Genomic DNA, 19,266 nt, shown 5'->3' with positions numbered 1-19,266 from the left:
CAGGTGTGCTACTTAAGTCACTTCATGTGAAAATGCAGCTCATTTTCACCAGGTGGATGACACTTCTCCTGACCCCTTCATTTACATGTCATGGGGCTCCATCTTAATGAGGGAAGTGGGATTGAACGGGGAGAAGGGGGCCGGGGTTGGGGATCTGGCCAGCAGGCTCCCAGATGTGGTCACACTAGGCTCAGCCATAAACACGGACCCTGAGCCTGAGGAGAGCTCAAGTTCAGCCACTGGGGTCAGCCCAACAGTGGGGCGGTTGGGAGGAGGGAAAGTCTGGTTCCCCAGAAGGCTCGGATTGTGGGAACCCCTTGAAACCACCTGGGTTGGAAGTGGCTGAAGATGAGCCTGATCTCTCAGGAGCTCCCTCAGGGTCTCTTCAGGAACCAGCAGCCCCTCCATGGGGGCCCCCGTCACCATGCCCTGCACATATGAGGAAGACCTCAGTGGCCCCTCCTTGACCCCAGGGGCTGCTGTGGCGCCAGAAGTCCTGATGAAGGCAGCAATGACAGTCCCAGGGGCCGGAGAGCTGGGCCCTGCTGGTCCAGCCCCTGTGACCGAGGGTGGCACTGGGTTGGTTGGACGGTTGGCCCCAGCCAGAAGTTGGGGGAGGCCACTGAGGATCAGCGGAGCCCCGGGGGCTGCCACCTGGTTGTCTGGGAAGCTGGCACTCAGGGGGAAGGAGGCCTGCAAAGCGAAGGTGTCCTTGAAGGTCGAGGCAGGCGGAACACTCTGCAGAACAAGCTGGGTGGAAGCAGTAGTGCTGGCGGGGGGCCCGTTGGTCAGCACCCTGGTCAGCGGGATTGTCTGCAGGGTCAAGGCCGAGCCTGACCCCACAGGGGCCACTCCTAGGTGGATGTTGCTGGGCACCGAAGTCGTACTGAGAAGAAACAGAGAACAGAGTTGGTTAGGGCAGGAGGTGTCCCCCAACTGGCTAGGAAGGAGGGCATGAGAGGAACAGAGCTGAAGGTGCTTTGTCCGTTTCTTTGTTGTTGTCGTAACTAACATTTATTAAGTACTTAGTATAGTCAGAGATCGTTCTGAGTGATTGACATGTGGCATTTCACTCAATCCTCAAATCAGCCCACAAGTTGTATAAGGATAATCTGATTTTGCAGCTTGAGGAAACTGAGGCACAGAGAGGTTATGTAACCTGTCCCAAGCCCACATGGCTAGTAAGCACTAGAGCAGGGCCTCGCATCTAGGCCTGGTGACCTCAGAGCTCATGTTCTGCACCATTCCACTCTACTGCCACCCCTCCTCCACAGGGCATCTCGGTGACCCACGCCAGCGTAGTGACAGCTACCTACACATAACCCAGACAAAGTCCAACCTTATCAGGGAAAACTGGAGGCCCCTTAGCAGGGATGAGGAGCAGTGAGAGCTGGCGGGGTGGACCTGGAAGTCCTCAGGAAGGCAAAGCAGGCATCCCTGTAACATTCTGTTGCCTCTTTTCTGGAGTGAAGGAGGCTTGGGGTGATGGGCCCAGACATGGAAGCCCTGGTGGCTCCTTGGGGAGCCCTCTGGTGTAACAGGAACAGCCCTAGCTGGTGGCAGAAGCCACCTAGGTCAAGTGCTGGTTTTGCCATTACTTTGATGTATGGCCTCGGGCAAGTCACTTTTCCTCTCTTGACCAACAAGTGCCCTACTGGCTTCCCAGGGCTTCTGTGAGGACCCCATGAGCCTGGAGACGCAGCAAGGGTTGGCAAGAAATTGAAAACTGACCCCGAGCTGAGGTACTGTGCGGAGACTCGTAACTACTTCGGTGCCCTTACCTCACAGCTTTGGTGAGTTTGGCCTTGCTCTCCGCTGGGGAGACAAGCATGGTGGAGGTAGTGGGGGTCTCCTCGTCTAGAGACAGTCCCAATTCCAGACTCGCAGATGGCTGGAGACCGACATGCGGAACCTTTGGCTTCTCCCAGGAAGAGCCGCTCTTGCCCTGGGGAGCAGCTCTGGACGAGACCCTGGAGCTGGCTCGCCGGGTGGTGCTGGCGGAGGCCGTGGAGGCCTGAGGCAGGGCCGCTGTGGCTTCACTTCTCTCGTCCTCATCTTCAATCACCACCAAGTCCTTGGGCATCTCCTTAAACTGGTACACGAGCCTCTGCCCTTCCACTTTGGCCAGGATGCCTCTTTGGTAGTAATATCTGGGGGACAAAGGGCGGGAAGTTTGTCAGAGACTAAGCAGGGTGGCCCTCCATCTCCTCCCCAGCACACCGCCTGAGGATGAGGCTGGGGCTGAGGCTGGCTGGGGAGCCCGTGGGGAGCCGGCAGGGGCCCCCTTCCCCACCCCCACCCCCCCCGGGGAGCAGGGGAAGGGATCCAGCTGATGCTTGGGCTTGGAAAGCTTTTAGGAAATTCCTGAGAGATTTCCCCCTGAGGACTCAAAGGATCTACAAAAAGGGTTTTCAAATGCCACCCCCAGCCTGCTTGGGGGCAGGGGACAGGGAGTGGCTGGAGGGAGGAACTATGTGTGAGGGGATGGATGGGGGGCCCAGCAGTCCTCTGGCCTGAGAAACCACCTCTAGGGCAATGCAAGCCCACCTCCTTGGGGCTCCGGCTCACAGTGTGTGAAGAAAGCCCTTCTTGGGGCAGGGGACAACTAAGGTGCTCTTGCACTACGACAAGTAAAAAGGCCAGGTCAGAGAATCACGAGAAGGGATTTTTTCCTCCCAGAGGGGGCCTGGGGCAGGGGCACAGGGACAAGCCAATGGGACGGTTATGAGACCTGTTTTCTTAAAGGACGAATCAGGTCTCCGTTAAAGCGGGAGAAACTCCTGGGACACAAGGAAGGGCTCAGTGGATCCCCCAGGGCAGGGATTCTGTGTCCCAGCAGCTCCTACCTTAGTGCTCGCCCCATCGTCTCGTAGTTCATGTCAGGCTTGTTTTTCTGCTTCCCCCACAGCTTGGACACGGCTTTGGAGTCCACCAGCTTGAAGATGCCCTTCTCTCGCTGGGTCCACTTGATGTACTTGGGACAGGTGTTTCTGTCCTGCAGAAGCGCCAGAAGGAACTCCCACAGATAGATGGTGCTGCCTGCAGAGGGACGGCCGGTGAGGGGTACCCTGGCGGCAGGAAAGGGGCTCCTTTCCCACCTCTCCTGCCTCCCAGCCCTACCTTTGCCATCCTTTGATTTCTTCCGTATGGGTATGCTGGGGTCAGTGACAGGTGAGGTACTTCGGTTGCCCTTGGTCTTCCGGACTGTGAGAGGAAGGTGGGGGAGGAGGATGAGGACCAGCTCCCGAGAGGGAGGCCCCAGGAGCTGGCCATGTTGGGTGCGACAAGGCTGACAAGGAGGGACCAGGTCACCCGGGCTGGAGGCACCAGGTCACTCTCCACAGCCCTCAGGTATCTGCACCCTCATTTTCAGGCCCCCAAGGTAGCACCGCAACACGGCTATGACGTGGGGAAACGGAGTGGTTGCAAATGCGTCACCTTTATGAGAACAGAATCTGCCTCGCCTCACTTTTGAAATGAAAAGTCAGCCTAAAGGCACCACTGTTGTGCAGGTACGTGTGGCGCTGAGGTTTTGGTTGCCATGCTAACAAGGCAGTATCAACCAGCCATCACCTGAGTAAATCAATAACACCCAGGCTTGGGAAAGCCCAAAGTCCTCTCTCATATATGGCCTCGGCTTCATAAGCTCCACAGAAGGGAGATAAGCACCTGGCATGACGCGTGTTTTATGGGCAGAGGCCCCAGAGATCCAGCGACTGGCCAGGGGGCCAGGCCTGGTGTCTAAGCTCCCAGCCTAGGATTCCCTCCACCGGGATTGTTGGCATTTCTGATGGGGTTGACGCATACGCTGGGTGGACCAGAAGCAGCAGGGGAAATGTCAGGCTGCAGGCAGGCCAACGCATAAGACCAGGTTTTATGGAAGGGAGGTCTTTTAGTCCATCCTGGCCACACCAGAGGGCCGGCCTCCTGCCGCGTCCCTGAGCCTTGGCCCACTCAGCCCTCAAGATCTTCCTGACCCCCCACCCACACTGCCCACCCCCTGGAGACACACACACACTCACTCTCCCCTCCCTTACTTCTCTTCTTTGATTTCCCAGTCTTCTTGGCACTTTCCTCTCTGGGGACCTTCTCCTCCAGAGAATGCCCCTCCTGGTCACTAGTGTCACCCGCCCTGTTCAGGGCACCGGGCTCAGAGGCAGGAAACAGGTAGTTGGGCAGAGTGACGGCTGGAGCAGGGTCTGAGTCTGGAAGCATTTCGGAGGTACTGACTGCAAGAAGAAAGGCCTGAGGTGGGCGGGGCCCAGTGCAGGGCCAGAGCGGGGTCTCCCAGAGCTGGAGAGAATGGTGGGTTCCTCGGGAGGGCGGGGCTCTTCCCCATGGCCCCAGACACAGGATGCACCTGAGAACGCCTCATGTGTCTCGCACCACGAGGGGAGGAAACATCTGCAGAGCTGTGGGTACGAGCTGGCCCCAATCACAGCTGCCACATTTATAGCCCACTGCTGGGTGTGGGGAAGTTCCAGGCGGCATTCAGAGTAAAGAGCCACCTTGATTTAGTCCTTCACTCATTTTATAGGGGGCCTTAGAAATCATTTGGCCCAATTGCTCTGATTTCCTGATGAGGAGACTGAGACAGACTCAGAGATAGCAAGTCATGTGCCCAAGGTCTCAGTGAGTCAGCGCCTGGTATAGGCAGGCACTCAGTAAATATTTGTTGAATCCTGGATGCATGTTAGCAAGAGTCTGGACTAGAAATCTCTTAACATTTGGCTTCAGGGCTTTCTTTCCCCCCTATATCACAGCACCCCCTCAGGAAAGGGGAGTCGGGGGAACCCTCCTGTGGTGTTACGGTATCTGCTGAGAAGGCACTGGGAGGAGCCCGCCTTGGGGACCTTCTGGAGGGTCAGGGGCCAGGTAGGGCCAGCAGGGATCAGGCTGGCCTCCGAGAACAGGGGAGGGATGAAGATGTTCCAAGCCTGGTACATTTCTAAATAAGTCACACCCCGCATTTCTTAGTTTTCCTGGGAGCCAAACAAAAGAGCAGATGGGCCTGAAAAAGTCACCCTGGCCAATATTATTCAGCCTTAGAAAGGAAAGAAATTCTGACCCGTGCTACAGTACGAACAGACTTTGAGGACATGATGCTAAGTGAAATAAGCAGTCACAGAAAGACAAAAGTCACATGTGTATAGGTGGGTATGGGACATATGCCTGCATGTCCATGTGCCTGGGAATCCATTATGCAGATGCGACATTTTAAAATGGAATTTTTTTGTTGCCTTGAGTTAAGGCACTGAGGCTTGAACTTACAGATCTGCTTCTCATCCAGGATGTTGCTGGGAGACTCCACATTGAGCAAGACTTCAGTGGTTGACATGGTGTGCGAGGTGGCCTCATTGTCATCTGGTTCCAGGTTCCACAGTGTGGGGGTGCCACAGGAGAGGAGAAAAGAAGACATATTACCTCAGGGTACAGGCAGGGGGACAGCTATAATCAGGGCCAGCCTGAGGATGGTGATAAGCAGAGGAGCCCCGGGACCCTGGCCAGAGGTACTAGGGACAGCCGGGAAGGGCCCAGCACCCCTCCTGCCCTAATTAGTCTCCACTCCTCGTTGTCCCACCTCATCTGGAAAGATCAGGACTCCATTAAGATGGTTCCTCCTCTATGAAGCAAGGGCCTTGGCCATTCTGCATGGGGTTACTAGAAGTCACTGTGGGCTGCTGTTCCTTGAAGATAGAACCCCTCTCTCCACCATGCTGTCCCTGCCCAGGAAAGGAACAGACCTGCCAGCAAAAAACTGCCCTCCAGGATCTGATCCTGTGTCATGCACAAGGTCCCGTCCGTTATGATGCCATTGTGAATGTCGTCCAGCTCCAGTCCTGAGCACAGATGCAGTAATTCAGGGTAGGGTACCTGCTCCACGATCACAGCTGGGAACACCGAGGGGTCTTCCAACTATGGAGAAGATAGAGTCTGGTTCAAGGCTCACCCACCTCTTCTAGGAAGCCCGCCCTACCAGAATCTGGCCCTCTGTGCAATTCCTAACTCTTGGGGCCCTTAGAGACTGTCCTTTATGTAGGATGGCATTGCTCTGGGTCCAACCTCACTAGGTGATTCTTCAAATGGGTTCTTGATTAATAGAGAGGGGGTTATCTCTGGACCCTCTGCACTCAGCCAAGGGGAAGCATTTTTAATTGGCTGTGGTTACGGTTATGGGTTACTCCATGGCCACGGTTAGGGCTCAGACTATGAGAGGGAGCTGAGGCCAGTGGGAAAGGATTAGTTGATGGCAAATGCGAGGGGCTCAGTCTGTACTCAGGGAGACACAGCCGAGAGTCAGGGTTGGGGACCTAGTTTATGGCCAGGGTTAGGGGCTCAGACATCTTAGGGCTCTGCCTGTGGCAATGACAGTGGGAATGAAGACAAAACAGGGGCATTATAGAAGTAGAAAGGTCAGGGCCCAGTCACTGCCTGGATGAGGGAGGGGGTTTCAGTTTCTAGCTTATTCAGTGGGCGGTGATATCATGCAGCGATACTGCTAGTCTTAGGGGAGAGCCCAGGAGGAGGAAGAACAGGTTTTGGAGAAAGATAAGGGGAACCATGTCTGGATGTGGTGAGCTTGAGGTACCCTTGGGATATCTAAAATGGAGATGCCTATCAGAGTCAAAAATAAGCATCCAAGAGTTCAAAAGGTAACCGGTGGTCACTCAGTCCCTTGGAGTAGATAATAGGAATGAGAATTCAATCCTAAGACAACATAAGTCTTCTGAAATTAAGCAAAGCTAAATTAAAAAGGAGTGTGATTGCAACTGTTTTTTTTAAACTCTGCATTTATCACATTTGAGTGCCTATCAAAAAAAAAAAAACCTCTGTATAGAAATAAATATACCAAAATACATCAGAATGTTAATAATAGTTACATTTTGGTTGTGGGACTTTGGGTGATTTTTTTTTTCTTTTCATTCTACTTTTCTGTATTTTCCAATTTTTTTCCATGGGAATGTTAATTCTTTTTTCATTAAAAAAGAACGAGAATTGTCCCATCTAATGTTCCTGAAGGAGCCAGAAGAAATAAAAATTGATAAAAGGCCTTTGGCTTTGGCCACTGGAAAGTCACCCTGGCTAGAGCAGTTTCAAGGCAGTGTTGAGGTCCCAGGCCAAGTTACAACACGTCAGAGAGGACAGACTGACGCAAGTAGTTGGATTTAACATTTAAGGCCCCAGAGTTTAGAACTGTGCTATCCAAAATGATAGCCACTAGCCACAGGTGGCTATTTAAATTTAAATGTAAACGAAGGCCATCCTGGCACTTTGGGAGGCCAAGGCGGGAAGACTGCTTGACACCAGGAGACCCTGAGACCCTGTCTCTACAAAAAAAAATAAAATAAAAAAATAGAAAAATTAGCCAAGTATGGTGACGTGCACCTGTAGTCCCAGCTACTTGGGAGGCTGAGGCAGGAGGATGGCTGGAGCCCAGGAGTTTGAGGTTGCTGTGAGCTAGGATGACACCACACTGCACTCTAGCCCAGGCAACAGAGTGAGATCCTGTCTCCAAAAATAAATAAATAAACAAAAATGTAAAAAGTAAATGAAAACTTTGGAAAAATTAAAAATTCATTTCTTCAGTTGCACTAGAAAAATTCATTTCTTCATTTCACGTGTTCCATAGCCACATGTGACCAGTGGCCCCATTCTGAACAGCACAAATAAGAATTTCCAGCATTCCAGAAAATTCTATTGAATTGTGCTGATCTAAACCCAGACTACTTAGGTTTGAAACCAAGCTCTGCTACTTCCTAGCAGTATGACCTTGGGCCAGTTACCTACCCTTTCTGTGTATTGGTTTCCTCATTTATAAAATTGGGGTGATTATTTGACTGACCCCATAGGGTTGTTTAAACAGATCAATACACACAAAGCACTCGGAACAGGGCCTGGTATAGACTAAGTTCTTAATGTTTTATTTCTTAAACTGGGAATTCATTTTATAGTTGTCTATATCTATATGTGATTTATGCGCTCTTTTGTATTCATGATACATTTCATAATAGAAATCGTTTCCTAAAAAGAGTGAAAGGGGGGCAAGAAAGTAAAAACAGAGGGTGGAGAAGTGTCCCTCTGTGGGGAAGAAAGGAGCTAAGAAAGTGTTTTTTTTGGGGTGGTGGAAAAAAAAAAGAAGAAGAAGAAGAAAAAAAAGAAAGTGATTTTTTTTGAAGCGGGGGAAGCAGGGAGGGAAGGGTTTCTCTTAGGGTTGGGAGACCTGAAGATGTTCAAGGTTGAGGAGAAAGATCTGGGAGGTCTCAAAGATACAAGGCAGAGAGGAGGTGACTGATAGTTTGGGATCTTGAAGGAGGCAGGAGAGAACAGATTAAGTACAGAAACGGGAGTTACCCTTGGAAACAAGAGGGACAATTCTTTCTCGAAGGCCAGTGGGAAGGAGACAAGAACAGGAGATGTTATAGATAAAAAGAAGGGAGGGAATTGAGGGTGTCCTTGGCTTTGAGCTTGTCTGTGGATTGGAGGAGAAGTTGTCTGCTGAGGGTGGAGGAGTGGGCTGGGAGGTAAGAACATGTTCTGTGAAGAACAGCCTCTACGAAGAACAGAAAAAGTTGCTGAGTGGACTAGAAGCAAGGAAAAAATGACAAGTAGATTGAGAACCCATGTATGGTTAGATTCTTCTTCCCCTCTCCTCGCCCGATGCCTTCCATGAGGCTGGGCACACCAAAGGTGTTCAGTAACGGGTGCTATGCCTGTAATCCTAGCACTTTGAGGGCGGGGCTGAGGCAGGAGGATCACTTGAGGCCAGGAGTTTGAGACCAGCCTGGGCAACAACAAAAAAATATAAACATAAAAATACAAAAAAATAAAGTAAACTAGCTGGCCACAGTGGTGCATGCCTGTAGTCCCAGCTACTCCGGAGGCTGAGCTAGGATTGCTTGAGCCCAGGAATTGGAGGTTGCAGTGAGTTGTAATCATGCCACTGCACTCTAGTCTGGGTGACAGAGCGAGACCCTGTCTCTAAAAAAATAAAGATAAAATACAATTGAGCAACTTTAGGTAAGAATGCACTGGACAGAAAGTGCAAGGTGCTTGAAGGCCACTAGGGGGCAGCCTTTCGTAGGCCGCTAGAAATTGGGCAGTTTTTTTTTCATCTTCACAAAGATTTAGGATAGAAAGCATCAAGTTAGGTTGGGATACCCTTAGAGATACTCCTGCTGGATCTCCTCTTGGCGAAGATGAGGAGATGGCAGTCAGATAGAGTAGGGGACAGGACTTGCCCCAGGTGACACTGTGGTCAAACTGGGATCAGAACTCAGGACTCCCGTCTCCTAATCCTCCATTCCTTCTACCATACCTGCCTGCCTCTTCTTTCTCCATTTCGTGGAAGGAGGAGAGTGGAGGGTAGCGATGGGTGTGCCAGGACACCATCCAATGGGTAGATTCAAGTGCAGGGAAAATGGACCAGTGCAGGGAAGGTATGGAGCAGTGGGGACCTGAGAAGCATGAGAATCCTGTCCTATTTTCCAACTTCTTCCCACCAAAAGATCCCATTTCCAATTTGTCCTGGGTCCTCAGGTTGAGACCAGAAAGACAGTTATGGAAGGGCCCAGCAACAGGGCTAGAGACATGAGTCTGAAGATGCCAGGGCTGCACTTCACCTGCCAGTTCCAGCTGGTAGTACTCATTCTTGCTATGTGGTTGACCCAGCAGCTTTCTCCCTGTGACACTTCAGGTGAAGGGAGTGGCTGAAAACACATACGGTGGTCAGTGTACACCTTGTGCGTTCAGGCCACGTTGCTGACTGACTGACAGCTTAGCCGATTGACTTAGCGGCTGCTTGTCTGGCTTGGTGATCGCATGTGGGCAACCAGCTTCCTAAATGACCGCCCAATGGCTACTGACCAGCCACATGAGTGACCAGCTGGTGTACAGGCTGGCTGCAGTCAGGCCCAGTGCCCTGAGCATATAGATGCTTGGTGGATATCTGCTCCCTGCCTATCTGCCTGCCTGCCTGTGCCTATCTGATCACCCATACTGGCCAACCCTGCTTTGTCCTCTGGGACCATACCTGGTGGATATCATCCATCCCGTTGCTTGCAAACTCAAAGATCAGGTCACTGGGCTGTAGGGTAATAGCCATGCTGTTTTCCCAGAGAGCCAACAGCGGGATTCGCAGGGCCCTCTGGACCTGCGGTGCTTTCTTGATGAAGAGATGGGCTCAGGTACCGTGGAGCCTAGAGCCTATCCCCGAGCCACTGTAAGATAGAGGGTGTAGAGAGCTGGAGGAGGTGGTGGCCTAAGCCAGGCTCAAGGCTGCATGCTGGGCTGGGCCAACCGCAGGAGTGACCTAGGGAGAAAGGAGAGATGGGGACAGTGGGTAAGTCACCTTCCTTGAGCTCTGTTGCCAGGACAGCCAGCGAACCAGAGAGACCCCGCTATGCCAGGGCAGACTGCCAGTAGAGGGACAGTCAAAAGAGGACTACAATGGGTGAAGAAAGGGGAAAGAGAAGAAAGGAGGCAGGTAAAGAAAGAAGGAAAAAGAGCAAGTCAATGGAATGGCCTCCAGTGGGAAGTGGCTGAGCCTTGTTGCCAGTCTGAGTCACCAGCACCTGTATCTCATACTAGCCCCAAAGACATGTGGCCTCCCTCCCTCCCTCCCCACCCCCTTGCCCTGGAGAAGCTGCCAGACAGAGGGACTTTGGCTGTCTCTACCCTGAAGACAAATTCCCAGGGCATGGCCACTGGGGAAGTCGGGGCACCCAGCCCCGACCGCATGGAGGGGACAGTGGCATAAGGATCCCTACAACTTCCTTGGCTTGGGGAAGAATTGGGCGCGAAGGGTGCAAATGTGGACACCTGGGTGCACAGGGTGCTCTTCCCGACTCTGCCTGGCTCCGGTCAACGTCAAGCTCAGTTTACCTTGGGAGTAGGAAGAAATGTCACTGTGGGCGTTGTGTTGACAGGGCCAGCAGTGGCCTAACTCTGCTTTTAGAGATGGGACTGTCAGATGAGGCCACGCCTCCAGAGAGCTTGGAGATAGAGGGACAGGTGGGCCACATGCCCTGTGTGCTCATCAGGACCCCCCACCCCCACCGCCCGCCAGAGAGGATGGCCTCTGTGCTCTATGTGGGTTTGTGTGCTTGGTTCAGCTTTGCTTTCAGTTTCAAGACTGAACTGTCACCCTGGGAACTTGCAAGGAGAGCCCCGGCTGGGGGAGGGGCGGGTGGAACCTTCCCCATCCTCCAGGGCCAGCTCAGGCCCCCTTTTCCAGGAAATCTTCTGTGTCTGCTGCAGCCCACACACGCCTCTTATCTCCCTGCCTCCCTCCCTCGCTGGTGGTCTGCACCTCGGTGTTCCCATGGCATCCAGGCCTGCAGTTGTTTCCCCAGCCTCGGCTCCTCACGACTCCTCACGGTCAGTGCCCTGACGGCCCATCCACTGTCAGCGGTGGTCATGGTCATGGTCACAGCCATGCCTGCCTGCCACGGCCCTGGCCCCGCTCCCACTTCCCTCCTGCCAGCCTGCACCTCTCCTCCACCCCCAGCACTTGCGCTTCTCCCCTTCCAGGCACCGCGGTCTTTGGCCCTTCAGGTTCCGTTTTGTGTGTGTGGATGTGAGTGTGAGTGGGTCTACAAACAGCCTGGTTCAACCATGAGTACCTGAAGACTAGGGTCCATGCACCACAGTAGGAGTGACACAAGCCCACGTCCTTGACACTCCCTTGGCAATGCCAGGGTGGCAAAACCTTCTCCCGGCTCGGAAAGAAATGAGGAACTTCAGAGAGGGGTAAAGAGGAGGAAAGGGAGGGAGACCACGGTGGTGACCTCCCTGATGACCACTCTGCCCCACAGGAGACACCCAGGCCTCTCCCACTTCCTTTCCGTTAACCCACAGGGCTGGCCCCACCCTCTCCCCACCCCCACCCGCACCCGCACCCTGATACCTTTCCACCCACCCCAACAAAAAGTCTGTAGAAGTCGCTCAACTCAACTCAACCTGTCAGGTCTGAATTGCTCTTCAGGTGAATGAGAGACGGATCCCTGCTAGGTCCACCCCGGCAGGACAGCAGGCGGCACCTAGCCCTGGGTCTGCTCCTCCCACCCCCACCCCGCCCCCACCCGACCCTGCCAGTGACCCTTCTCCTGTGGCCTGCGAAGCCTCCCAGGGCCATTTATGCTTGGAAGGTCTGTCCCCCCCCCCCACTAGCCTAAGCGCCCCAAGGCCCGCATTCCGCGGCAGCTCCGCCCTCCCACAGGCGGCTGTCTGCCCCCAGGAAACATTCTCATACTAATCAAATGAAAGGCGATCACTTTCACCTAATCCCACTTTGTCTAAACAAGAAACTCCTGTCTGCCCCCTCCCCCCAAGGTCATTGCTAGGGCCCTTCCCTCCAGGTTTGCTCATCTCTTTGCCTTCTCTTCACAGATTACTATTTCATTTTTGCAAGTTTTTGCCAGTGCTTTCTCCTGGGGTAATTCTATGCACCTTCCTTACCTCTCTCCCTTTAGACAGCGGCTTCCTTGAAAGCAGTGACGACCGTGTTGGTTATTGATGAAACCTTAGCACCTTGCACCACACCTGCCATGTAGCAGACTCTCAATTCGTGTGTGTGCGTGTGTGTGTGTGTGTGTGTGTATGTGTGTGGAATGAATGGATGAATGGATGAACGGACTCGTGGGTGGTATTGGTCAGTCAGCTTCTGTGAGGTGTGTTTTCTGGGCAGTGTGTGTCCATGTGTACAGCAGGTGTGGGTGCCACATACTCTCGCGTGAGAGAGAGGGAAATGTGCGTACTTGCTGAGGCAACTTCTGTATATTTTTGCATTGTTATTTACACAGGTGTGCCATCTGTGTTCGCTGTGAGTGTGCACACACACTGTGGGTACACGTATGTGTGGGGTGTGTGCGTGTGTCCCAAGTATGGCACATGTGCGTGAGAGCCTCTGTGTGTCAAAGGGCTGCCCTGGTCTGGCCAGCAAAGCCACAAGCTCAGTCGTCGGGTTCCTCCTCCTCTGGGCTGCCGTGTGAGAGTGACAAACATTAGCTAATGCTGTCACTAAGAGGCTGTGCTAAAGATTGAGGGGAGGAGGAGGACCTGGGGCAAGGCCAGGGGTTCTGCTGGTCCCGTGGGGTTGTGTTTCTCAGGAAGAGAATGCCAGCCCCAGAGTAGGTATGTGGCCCACGGTCTTTGGGGTGAGTCCCCCGAGAACCACCTGCTAGGGAGCGGGTCGGGGAGCGGAGGCAGCCACTGCACTGTATTGGAAGGAACCCTTGGCCATCAACGTAGAGGAGAGATTTACAATAAAAGAGACAAGTCCAATCACATTCTTGTATGTGTCCGCATGTTGAATTATCTAAATCCAGGACTTAGTTGGTGCAGGTTCTGTTGGCCCAGGGTTGCGAGGTATTGTGAGGGTATACCCAGCACCCGAGGCCGATCCTGGACATCTGCCCTAGCCTGAAGGTAAGGCGAAGGGGTACAGGGAGAGGAAGTAGCTGTCCTACTCTCTTGGTGGCCAAGGCGAAGAAATACTCCCCCCCCCACCTTGGAACCTTCCAGTCCAGAAAGTTCCCCCCTCCCCCTTCAGATGTTTGAGGATTTGAAAGTGAGAGGTGGAGAGAGGCTCATTTGCATGTTCACTCACTCTCCCCAGCAGAGGAGTGAACCAACTCCCCCCTTTAAGTCCCTCAAAATAACCTCCTTCTCCCAGGAACCTGAAACCAAAGAAGCCACCACCACAGAAGGCCCGCCCTGCTGGAGGCTGGAGAGGCCCACGCCAGGGGCTCCCCTCTCCAGCGAGCCCTTTGGCAGGGACATAGCTTCAGTGGCCTAGAGCCCTAGACTCCGCCTCGCCAGCAAGTAGGGGACAAGGGAGGCACACACGGACACTGGGCTCAGGCAATTGAGGCCCCTGGGAGCCCTTAGTAACTGGTGGTGAATTGCCCCCAGGTGCCCCATCACTGCTCAGCTCACTGCCGGCTCCAGAGTCTGCCCCCAGGGTGGCAAGAGCTCCACTCCCTGGCTCCCTTCGCAGCACTGCAGGATCCCTGGCTCCCAGGGCTGAAAGTGAGGCCTTTGTGAGAGGCTATGGGCCCTGGACACCCTGCGTGCGCCTGTGTACCGCAGGAGGGAGCGAGCAGGCGAGGACGCCTGCCTCCTGGCCTGCAAATGCACACCTCTGGCTCTCTGTGGTTCTGACTGCATTTCAAAACCAAAGCAAAACAGAAGTGGTTTGAGCTGCTCCTGTGTCACCACAACTGGGCCCCCTTCAGACACACAGACCCTTCCTGGGGCTGTCACTGGAACATATCAAGCAGTGTCCTGCACCCAGCCATCTGGGCCTCCCCTACAGGAAACGGCCCCGATGTGAAAGCCACGTCCACAGTCTGCGTGGAGTGGGTTTAAATCTACACTCGCTCAGCTGAGCCAATGGCTCTCACACAATTGCTGGTAACACCCGTGGCATTTTCACACATGCCAGGAAACATGGAGGCCAGATGGTCAGCTGGGCCGCAAAGCACAATTCTCCTCCAGTTCCTCATCCCCTCGGAGCCAGCTCTCACTCCTGAAATACCTCGTCCTCCATGAAACCTTTCTGGAATTCTCTGGAAAGGAAGTGACAATTTCCTTCATGCCATTTCCCACTCCCTCAGCACCCCCTCCCCCATGACCACAAACAAAATGGAAACTACCCCAGGAACAGCTGTACCCTCTGCTTAAAAACAGCCCCTCCTCGCCTAACAGTCATCAAGCAGGGAATCGCCTGCTGCGTCACATGACCAGTGGCGTGCATTGAAGAGACAGAGGCCGGAGTCAGGGACCCAGTGAGTAGTCCTGGACAGAGCAGAATTAACCCATCCCTAGGACTCAAACCCACAACCTTGGCCCAGTTAGGGCTGGACTCCAACCGGCGAGCTCATCTTCCTCCCTAAGCAAGTGCCCAGAGAACCTCCCCACTCCACACACAGCTATTTTGTCAGCTCCTGCTCCTCTATTCCCTTTCTTTCTACCACCCCCTCCATTTGAGATGAAATCAGGAAGAGGGAGGGAAAAAAAATAAAGGTTTTGCAAGCTCTGTTGGTTGGGGTTTCTCTGTGCTTATTTACAAGAAACCTAGTTTCCTTCCTTGCCCCTCTGTCACTGCTTGATTCCAGTGCAGGGCTTCTCCCAGTGCCGATGGCAAGGTGGCCCCCCCACCTTTGCTCTCCTCTCGCCCCTACCCTCCCGGGCCCTGATCTGTCCCGGAGGAGATAAGGGCAGCAGGAGATGGCAGGCCCCAGGCGAAGAGATGCTCCCTTCTCTTTCTCCAGGGGCCCCACAACCCACCCATGGTGTACCCTGTCCAGGTTGGTGGAGGAGGAGGGAAGTGCTCTCCTGGCTGCATCCCAACAAGATGTGTGACCATGGAAAAGTCGGCCATCTTTCTGGGCTGTGGTTTCTGTCATCCTTCAAGTGGGTGAGGGTAATCCAGGCTTAGCAGGTGCTCACCAGGGAGTCTCAGGGGAATGAAGATGGTGGTGGGAAAGCACTTTGAAAATTAAAAAAGCACTCATCCAGATGATGAGTTTCAGGTGACCTCCCAGAGAGCAATGGGGGCTGGGGGCCCCATTAAGCCCCAGACAGAGGTCCCCCTTTGGCCCCAGAACATAGACAGGGTGGGGCTGGAGGGTTCCAGTTGTTGACTGGGAAGGGGCTGGCTCCTCGCCTGGGCTGGGGGCCCTGTGGGGAGGAGCAGACTGCTGTGGCTGGTGCTGTACTCCCAGTCCCCTGTCCTCACTCCGCCCCAGCCCTTTGGGTTGTGGTTATGTGGCAAGAAGAACACTACAGAAGCCCCAGCAGGGGAGGAAGAGGTTGGGGGAGGGTTACTGACAAAGGGAACCTATTTCTCCAGCAGCCCTGAGAAAGCCAAAACAGCACCCCCTGGAGGTGTCTGTGGCCACCACATCCTCAGCTGTAGTGCTTCAAGGAAGAGGAAGGGACAGAGTGGCACTAAGCCAAGGATGGGAGACTTCACCCCAGAAAAGGGAGCAAAGCCACATCTGGAGCAGCTACGAAACCCCCTGCCAGCTACAGCCTAAGAGAGCCCCCAGAATCCCCTGCAGACCCTCGGAGTGTGGGCTTCCCAGCTAGAACCCAGCTCTGCCTTGGGTTGAGACACATCACTTTCCTCCTCTGTAAAACAGGGCTATCCTACCCAGCTCAAGGGGTTGTTGCAAAAGGCCAATGAGTTAATGTGGGCAAAAGCTCTCTGCTATGTCCTGGATGTGTTTTTCAATTTCCTGGTCTGATTTTTGACTTTGGGCCGTGGTCGCTCAGTAAGTATTCAGCATGCCTTTCTTTACCAGTATGGAGGGGAAGAAATGGAAATGGAGATGGAGGGATGAAATGAAGGCTGAGGAGACATACCCAACAACTATAAAATTTATGGTCGAGAGAAGAAACCACTCCGACTAGAGGGAGAGGGGAGGATTGGTTGTGGAGCTGGATAAGTGGATAGGACCTAGATCTGTCAGACAGTGGAATGTGAACTTGATATGGAGAGCAACTGAGAATTATTGTAGATTCCTGAACATAAAAAAACACTTCTTTTTTTTTTTTTGAGACAGGGTCTCACTCTGTCACTCAGGCTGGAATGCAGTGGCACAATCATAGCTCACTGCAGCCTCGAACTCTTGGGCTCAAGCGATCCTCCTGCCTCAGCCTCCCAAGTAGCTAGGACTACAGGTGTGCACCACTGTACCAAGCTATTTTTTTTTTTTATTTTTTGTAGAGATGGAGTCTCACTATGTTGCCCAGGCTGGTCTCAAACTCCTGGCCTCAAGCGATCCTCCTGCCTTGGCCTCCCAAAGTTCTGGGATTGCAGGTGTGAGCCACTGCGCTCAGCAAAACAGTTCTTTGTGAAGAGCAGTTTGCTCTGGGTATGAGGTTGGGTCCATGAGTGGAGGATATGGAAGGAGACCAGGTGGCGCAGCTGGAAGCCAGGAAGTGGATCCCAGAGCCACCCCGAAGGGAAAAAAGTTGATAGCCTAATACAGTAGCTATATTAGGAGACGCCGAGATGTCAGCCTGTTTTTGCTGTAAGAATGTTAAAAGCTAAAGAGTGAGTGGGGCAGGAAATAGGGCAGGACAATGGGCTCAGCCTGGACATTTTGATGGTGGGATTATCTTGAAAACCCCAGGGCTAATAGCGGGGAAAAGAGGACCCAGACAGTCATTTTGCTAAGCCTCCATCTTGTCTGGGGCTGGGGCTGCGGGGCAGGAGGGGCACAGACAGGGGCTCAGGGTCTGAAGGAACCAGCCTGGCCTAGAGCAGTCGGTACAATAAGATGAGGTGGCAGAGAGTCGCGTGTGCTGAATGAACGGCGGCTTAGAATGACACCCACCCCCAGCCCCCAGGAAGGCCTGCTTGCTTCCATTGTTGGGGGAGTGAGGGAGGGAACAGAAACACTGACTAGAGACTAATTAAATTCATGGGCCAGGTGGCTCTCACCTGTAATCCTAGCACTCTGGGAGGCCGAGGCAGGAGGATTGTTTGAGCTCAGGAGTTCGAGACCAGCCTGAGCAAGAGCGAGATCCCTGTCTCTACTAAAAATAGAAAGAAATTTGGCCGGGCAACTAAAACTATAAAAAATTAGCTGGGCGTAGTGGCACACACCTATAGTCCCAGCTACCTGGGAGGCTGAGCCAGGAGGATCGCTTGAGTTTGAGTTGGCTGTGAGCTAGGCTGATGCCATGGCACTCTAACCAGGGTGATAGAGTGAGATTCTGTCTCAAAAAAACAAAACAAAACAAAACAAAACAAAACAAAATGACTAGAGACTAATTAAATTCATTGGTGGGGTTTTTAGCACTGGGGTAATCTGTGACTCGGCCCCGACAGGATATTAAGTCAGATAACTTTTGTTGAAGGGACAGTGTTCTTTATCAAGGCCCCCGCCAGTGTGTCCTAGAAACTAATGCCAAGGCTCCTTGCTCAGATATGGGACGCTCCTTTGTGGGAGGAGCCATGGTAGGATCACTGCCTCCTTGGCAGCCCAAATACCCGCTTCCCCGACTGGCCACTCCTCAGGCCAACGAAAACAAAGGGGAGTACTGCAGACACAAGGCCTCATACTCCAGCATCCCCTACTCGGAAGGGAGGGCGCCAGAAAGGATGAGGTGGAAAGACAGCCAATCAGGCCTGGCCAGACAGAGCAGACAGCTCCAGCTCTGGAAGTCATTGAGAGCTCCTGGGGCTCCCTTCTCCTCTCTCACCCGCACTGTTGAAACCTCTCCTTGAGTCAGAGTCCCAGGATATCAAAGTTAAAAGGGACCTGAAAGATCATCACATCCATCCCTCTTGTTATCCAACGTCAGATACCAAGTACCTGTGGGAGGGAAAGTGACTTGCTCAAGGTCGCACTGCTAGTCTTGTCTGATAGTCTCCCACCAGTGATTCCCAGGCGATCCTTCTTCCTCCCCTTCTCATTGTGTCCCTGTGGCCTCAACAAAGCCACCCCTTTCCTCTGGCAAGAACCACACAGCAGCCAAAGGCCCAGGGCTGGCAAATAACAATGAGGCCACATATATGCAGAACACATTTAACTTTCACAGTGACTTCTCACCTCCGCCTTTGTTCACGCTGTCCCCTAGGCCTGATAGGCCCATCCTCAACTTCTACAGGTCTAATGCCCACATGTCCTTCAAGATCTGAAGCACATGTCACCTTTTCAAAGCCTTCTGTTTCCTTCCCACCTGGCATCTTCTCTTCCTCCTCTTCCTCATGACACCTTAGCTTGGCTTCTCAGACCAAAGCAGGGCTTGGCAAACTATGGCCCATCTGCCAAATCCAGCCCACTGTCTGTTTTTATATGGCCCATGAGCTAAGAATGGTTTGTACATTTTTGTTTGTTTGTTTTTGAGACAGAGTCTCACTCTGTTGCCTGGGCTATAGTGCAGTGTGGCATCATCATAGCTCACAGCAACCTCAAACTCCTGGGCTCAAGCGATCCTTCTGCCTTAGCCTCCTGAGTAGCTCGGACTATAGGCGAGCGCCACCATGTCCGGCTAATTTTTTATTTTTATTTCTATTTTTTTGCAGAGATGGGTCTTGCTCTTGCTCAGGCTGGTCTGGAACTCCTGGCCTCAAGCAGTCCTCCCACTTTGGCCTCCCAAAGTGCTAGGATAACAGGCATGAGCCACCATGCCTGGCCCTGGTTTTTATATTTTTAAGGGATTGGAGAAAAAAATCAAAAGAAGAATATTTTGTGACACATAGCTTTATTGGAACACAGCTATACTCATTTGTTTATGTATTGTCTATGG

At 53.0% G+C, this 19,266-nt stretch overlaps 1 protein-coding gene across 1 annotated transcript; it reads right to left on the bottom strand.

Annotated features, from left to right (window-relative positions):
- Positions 1–57: 57 nt before the first annotated feature.
- Positions 58–10,183, bottom strand: ELF4 (E74 like ETS transcription factor 4). Its single transcript, XM_069463532.1, has 8 exons — positions 10,031–10,183; positions 5,745–5,916; positions 5,272–5,364; positions 4,038–4,229; positions 3,121–3,204; positions 2,847–3,039; positions 1,782–2,150; positions 58–886 (listed from the first exon to the last, which is right to left on the bottom strand). The coding sequence occupies exons 1-8, from the start codon at positions 10,100–10,102 to the stop codon at positions 82–84; spliced, it is 1,980 nt and encodes a 659-aa protein (XP_069319633.1). The 5' UTR covers positions 10,103–10,183; the 3' UTR covers positions 58–81.
- Positions 10,184–19,266: the final 9,083 nt, after the last annotated feature.

This window comes from Eulemur rufifrons, chromosome 30, assembly GCF_041146395.1.
Source record: "Eulemur rufifrons isolate Redbay chromosome 30, OSU_ERuf_1, whole genome shotgun sequence".
Lineage (NCBI taxonomy): Eukaryota > Metazoa > Chordata > Mammalia > Primates > Lemuridae > Eulemur > Eulemur rufifrons.
Note: the sequence above shows the minus strand (reverse complement) of the source record. Positions and strands in the feature narration are given on the sequence as shown.

Coding starts and splice junctions, on each gene's coding strand:
- ELF4 (XM_069463532.1), bottom strand. CDS start 10,102: ATGGCTATTACCCTACAGCCCAGTGACCTGATCTTTGAGTTTGCAAGC. Junction 5,365..5,744: donor GGGCAGTTTTTTGCTGGCAG/GTCTGTTCCTTT, acceptor ACCTGGAACCAG/ATGACAATGAGGCCACCTCG. Junction 4,230..5,271: donor CCTGGATGAGAAGCAGATCT/GTAAGTTCAAGC, acceptor TTCTTCTTGCAG/TCAGTACCTCCGAAATGCTT.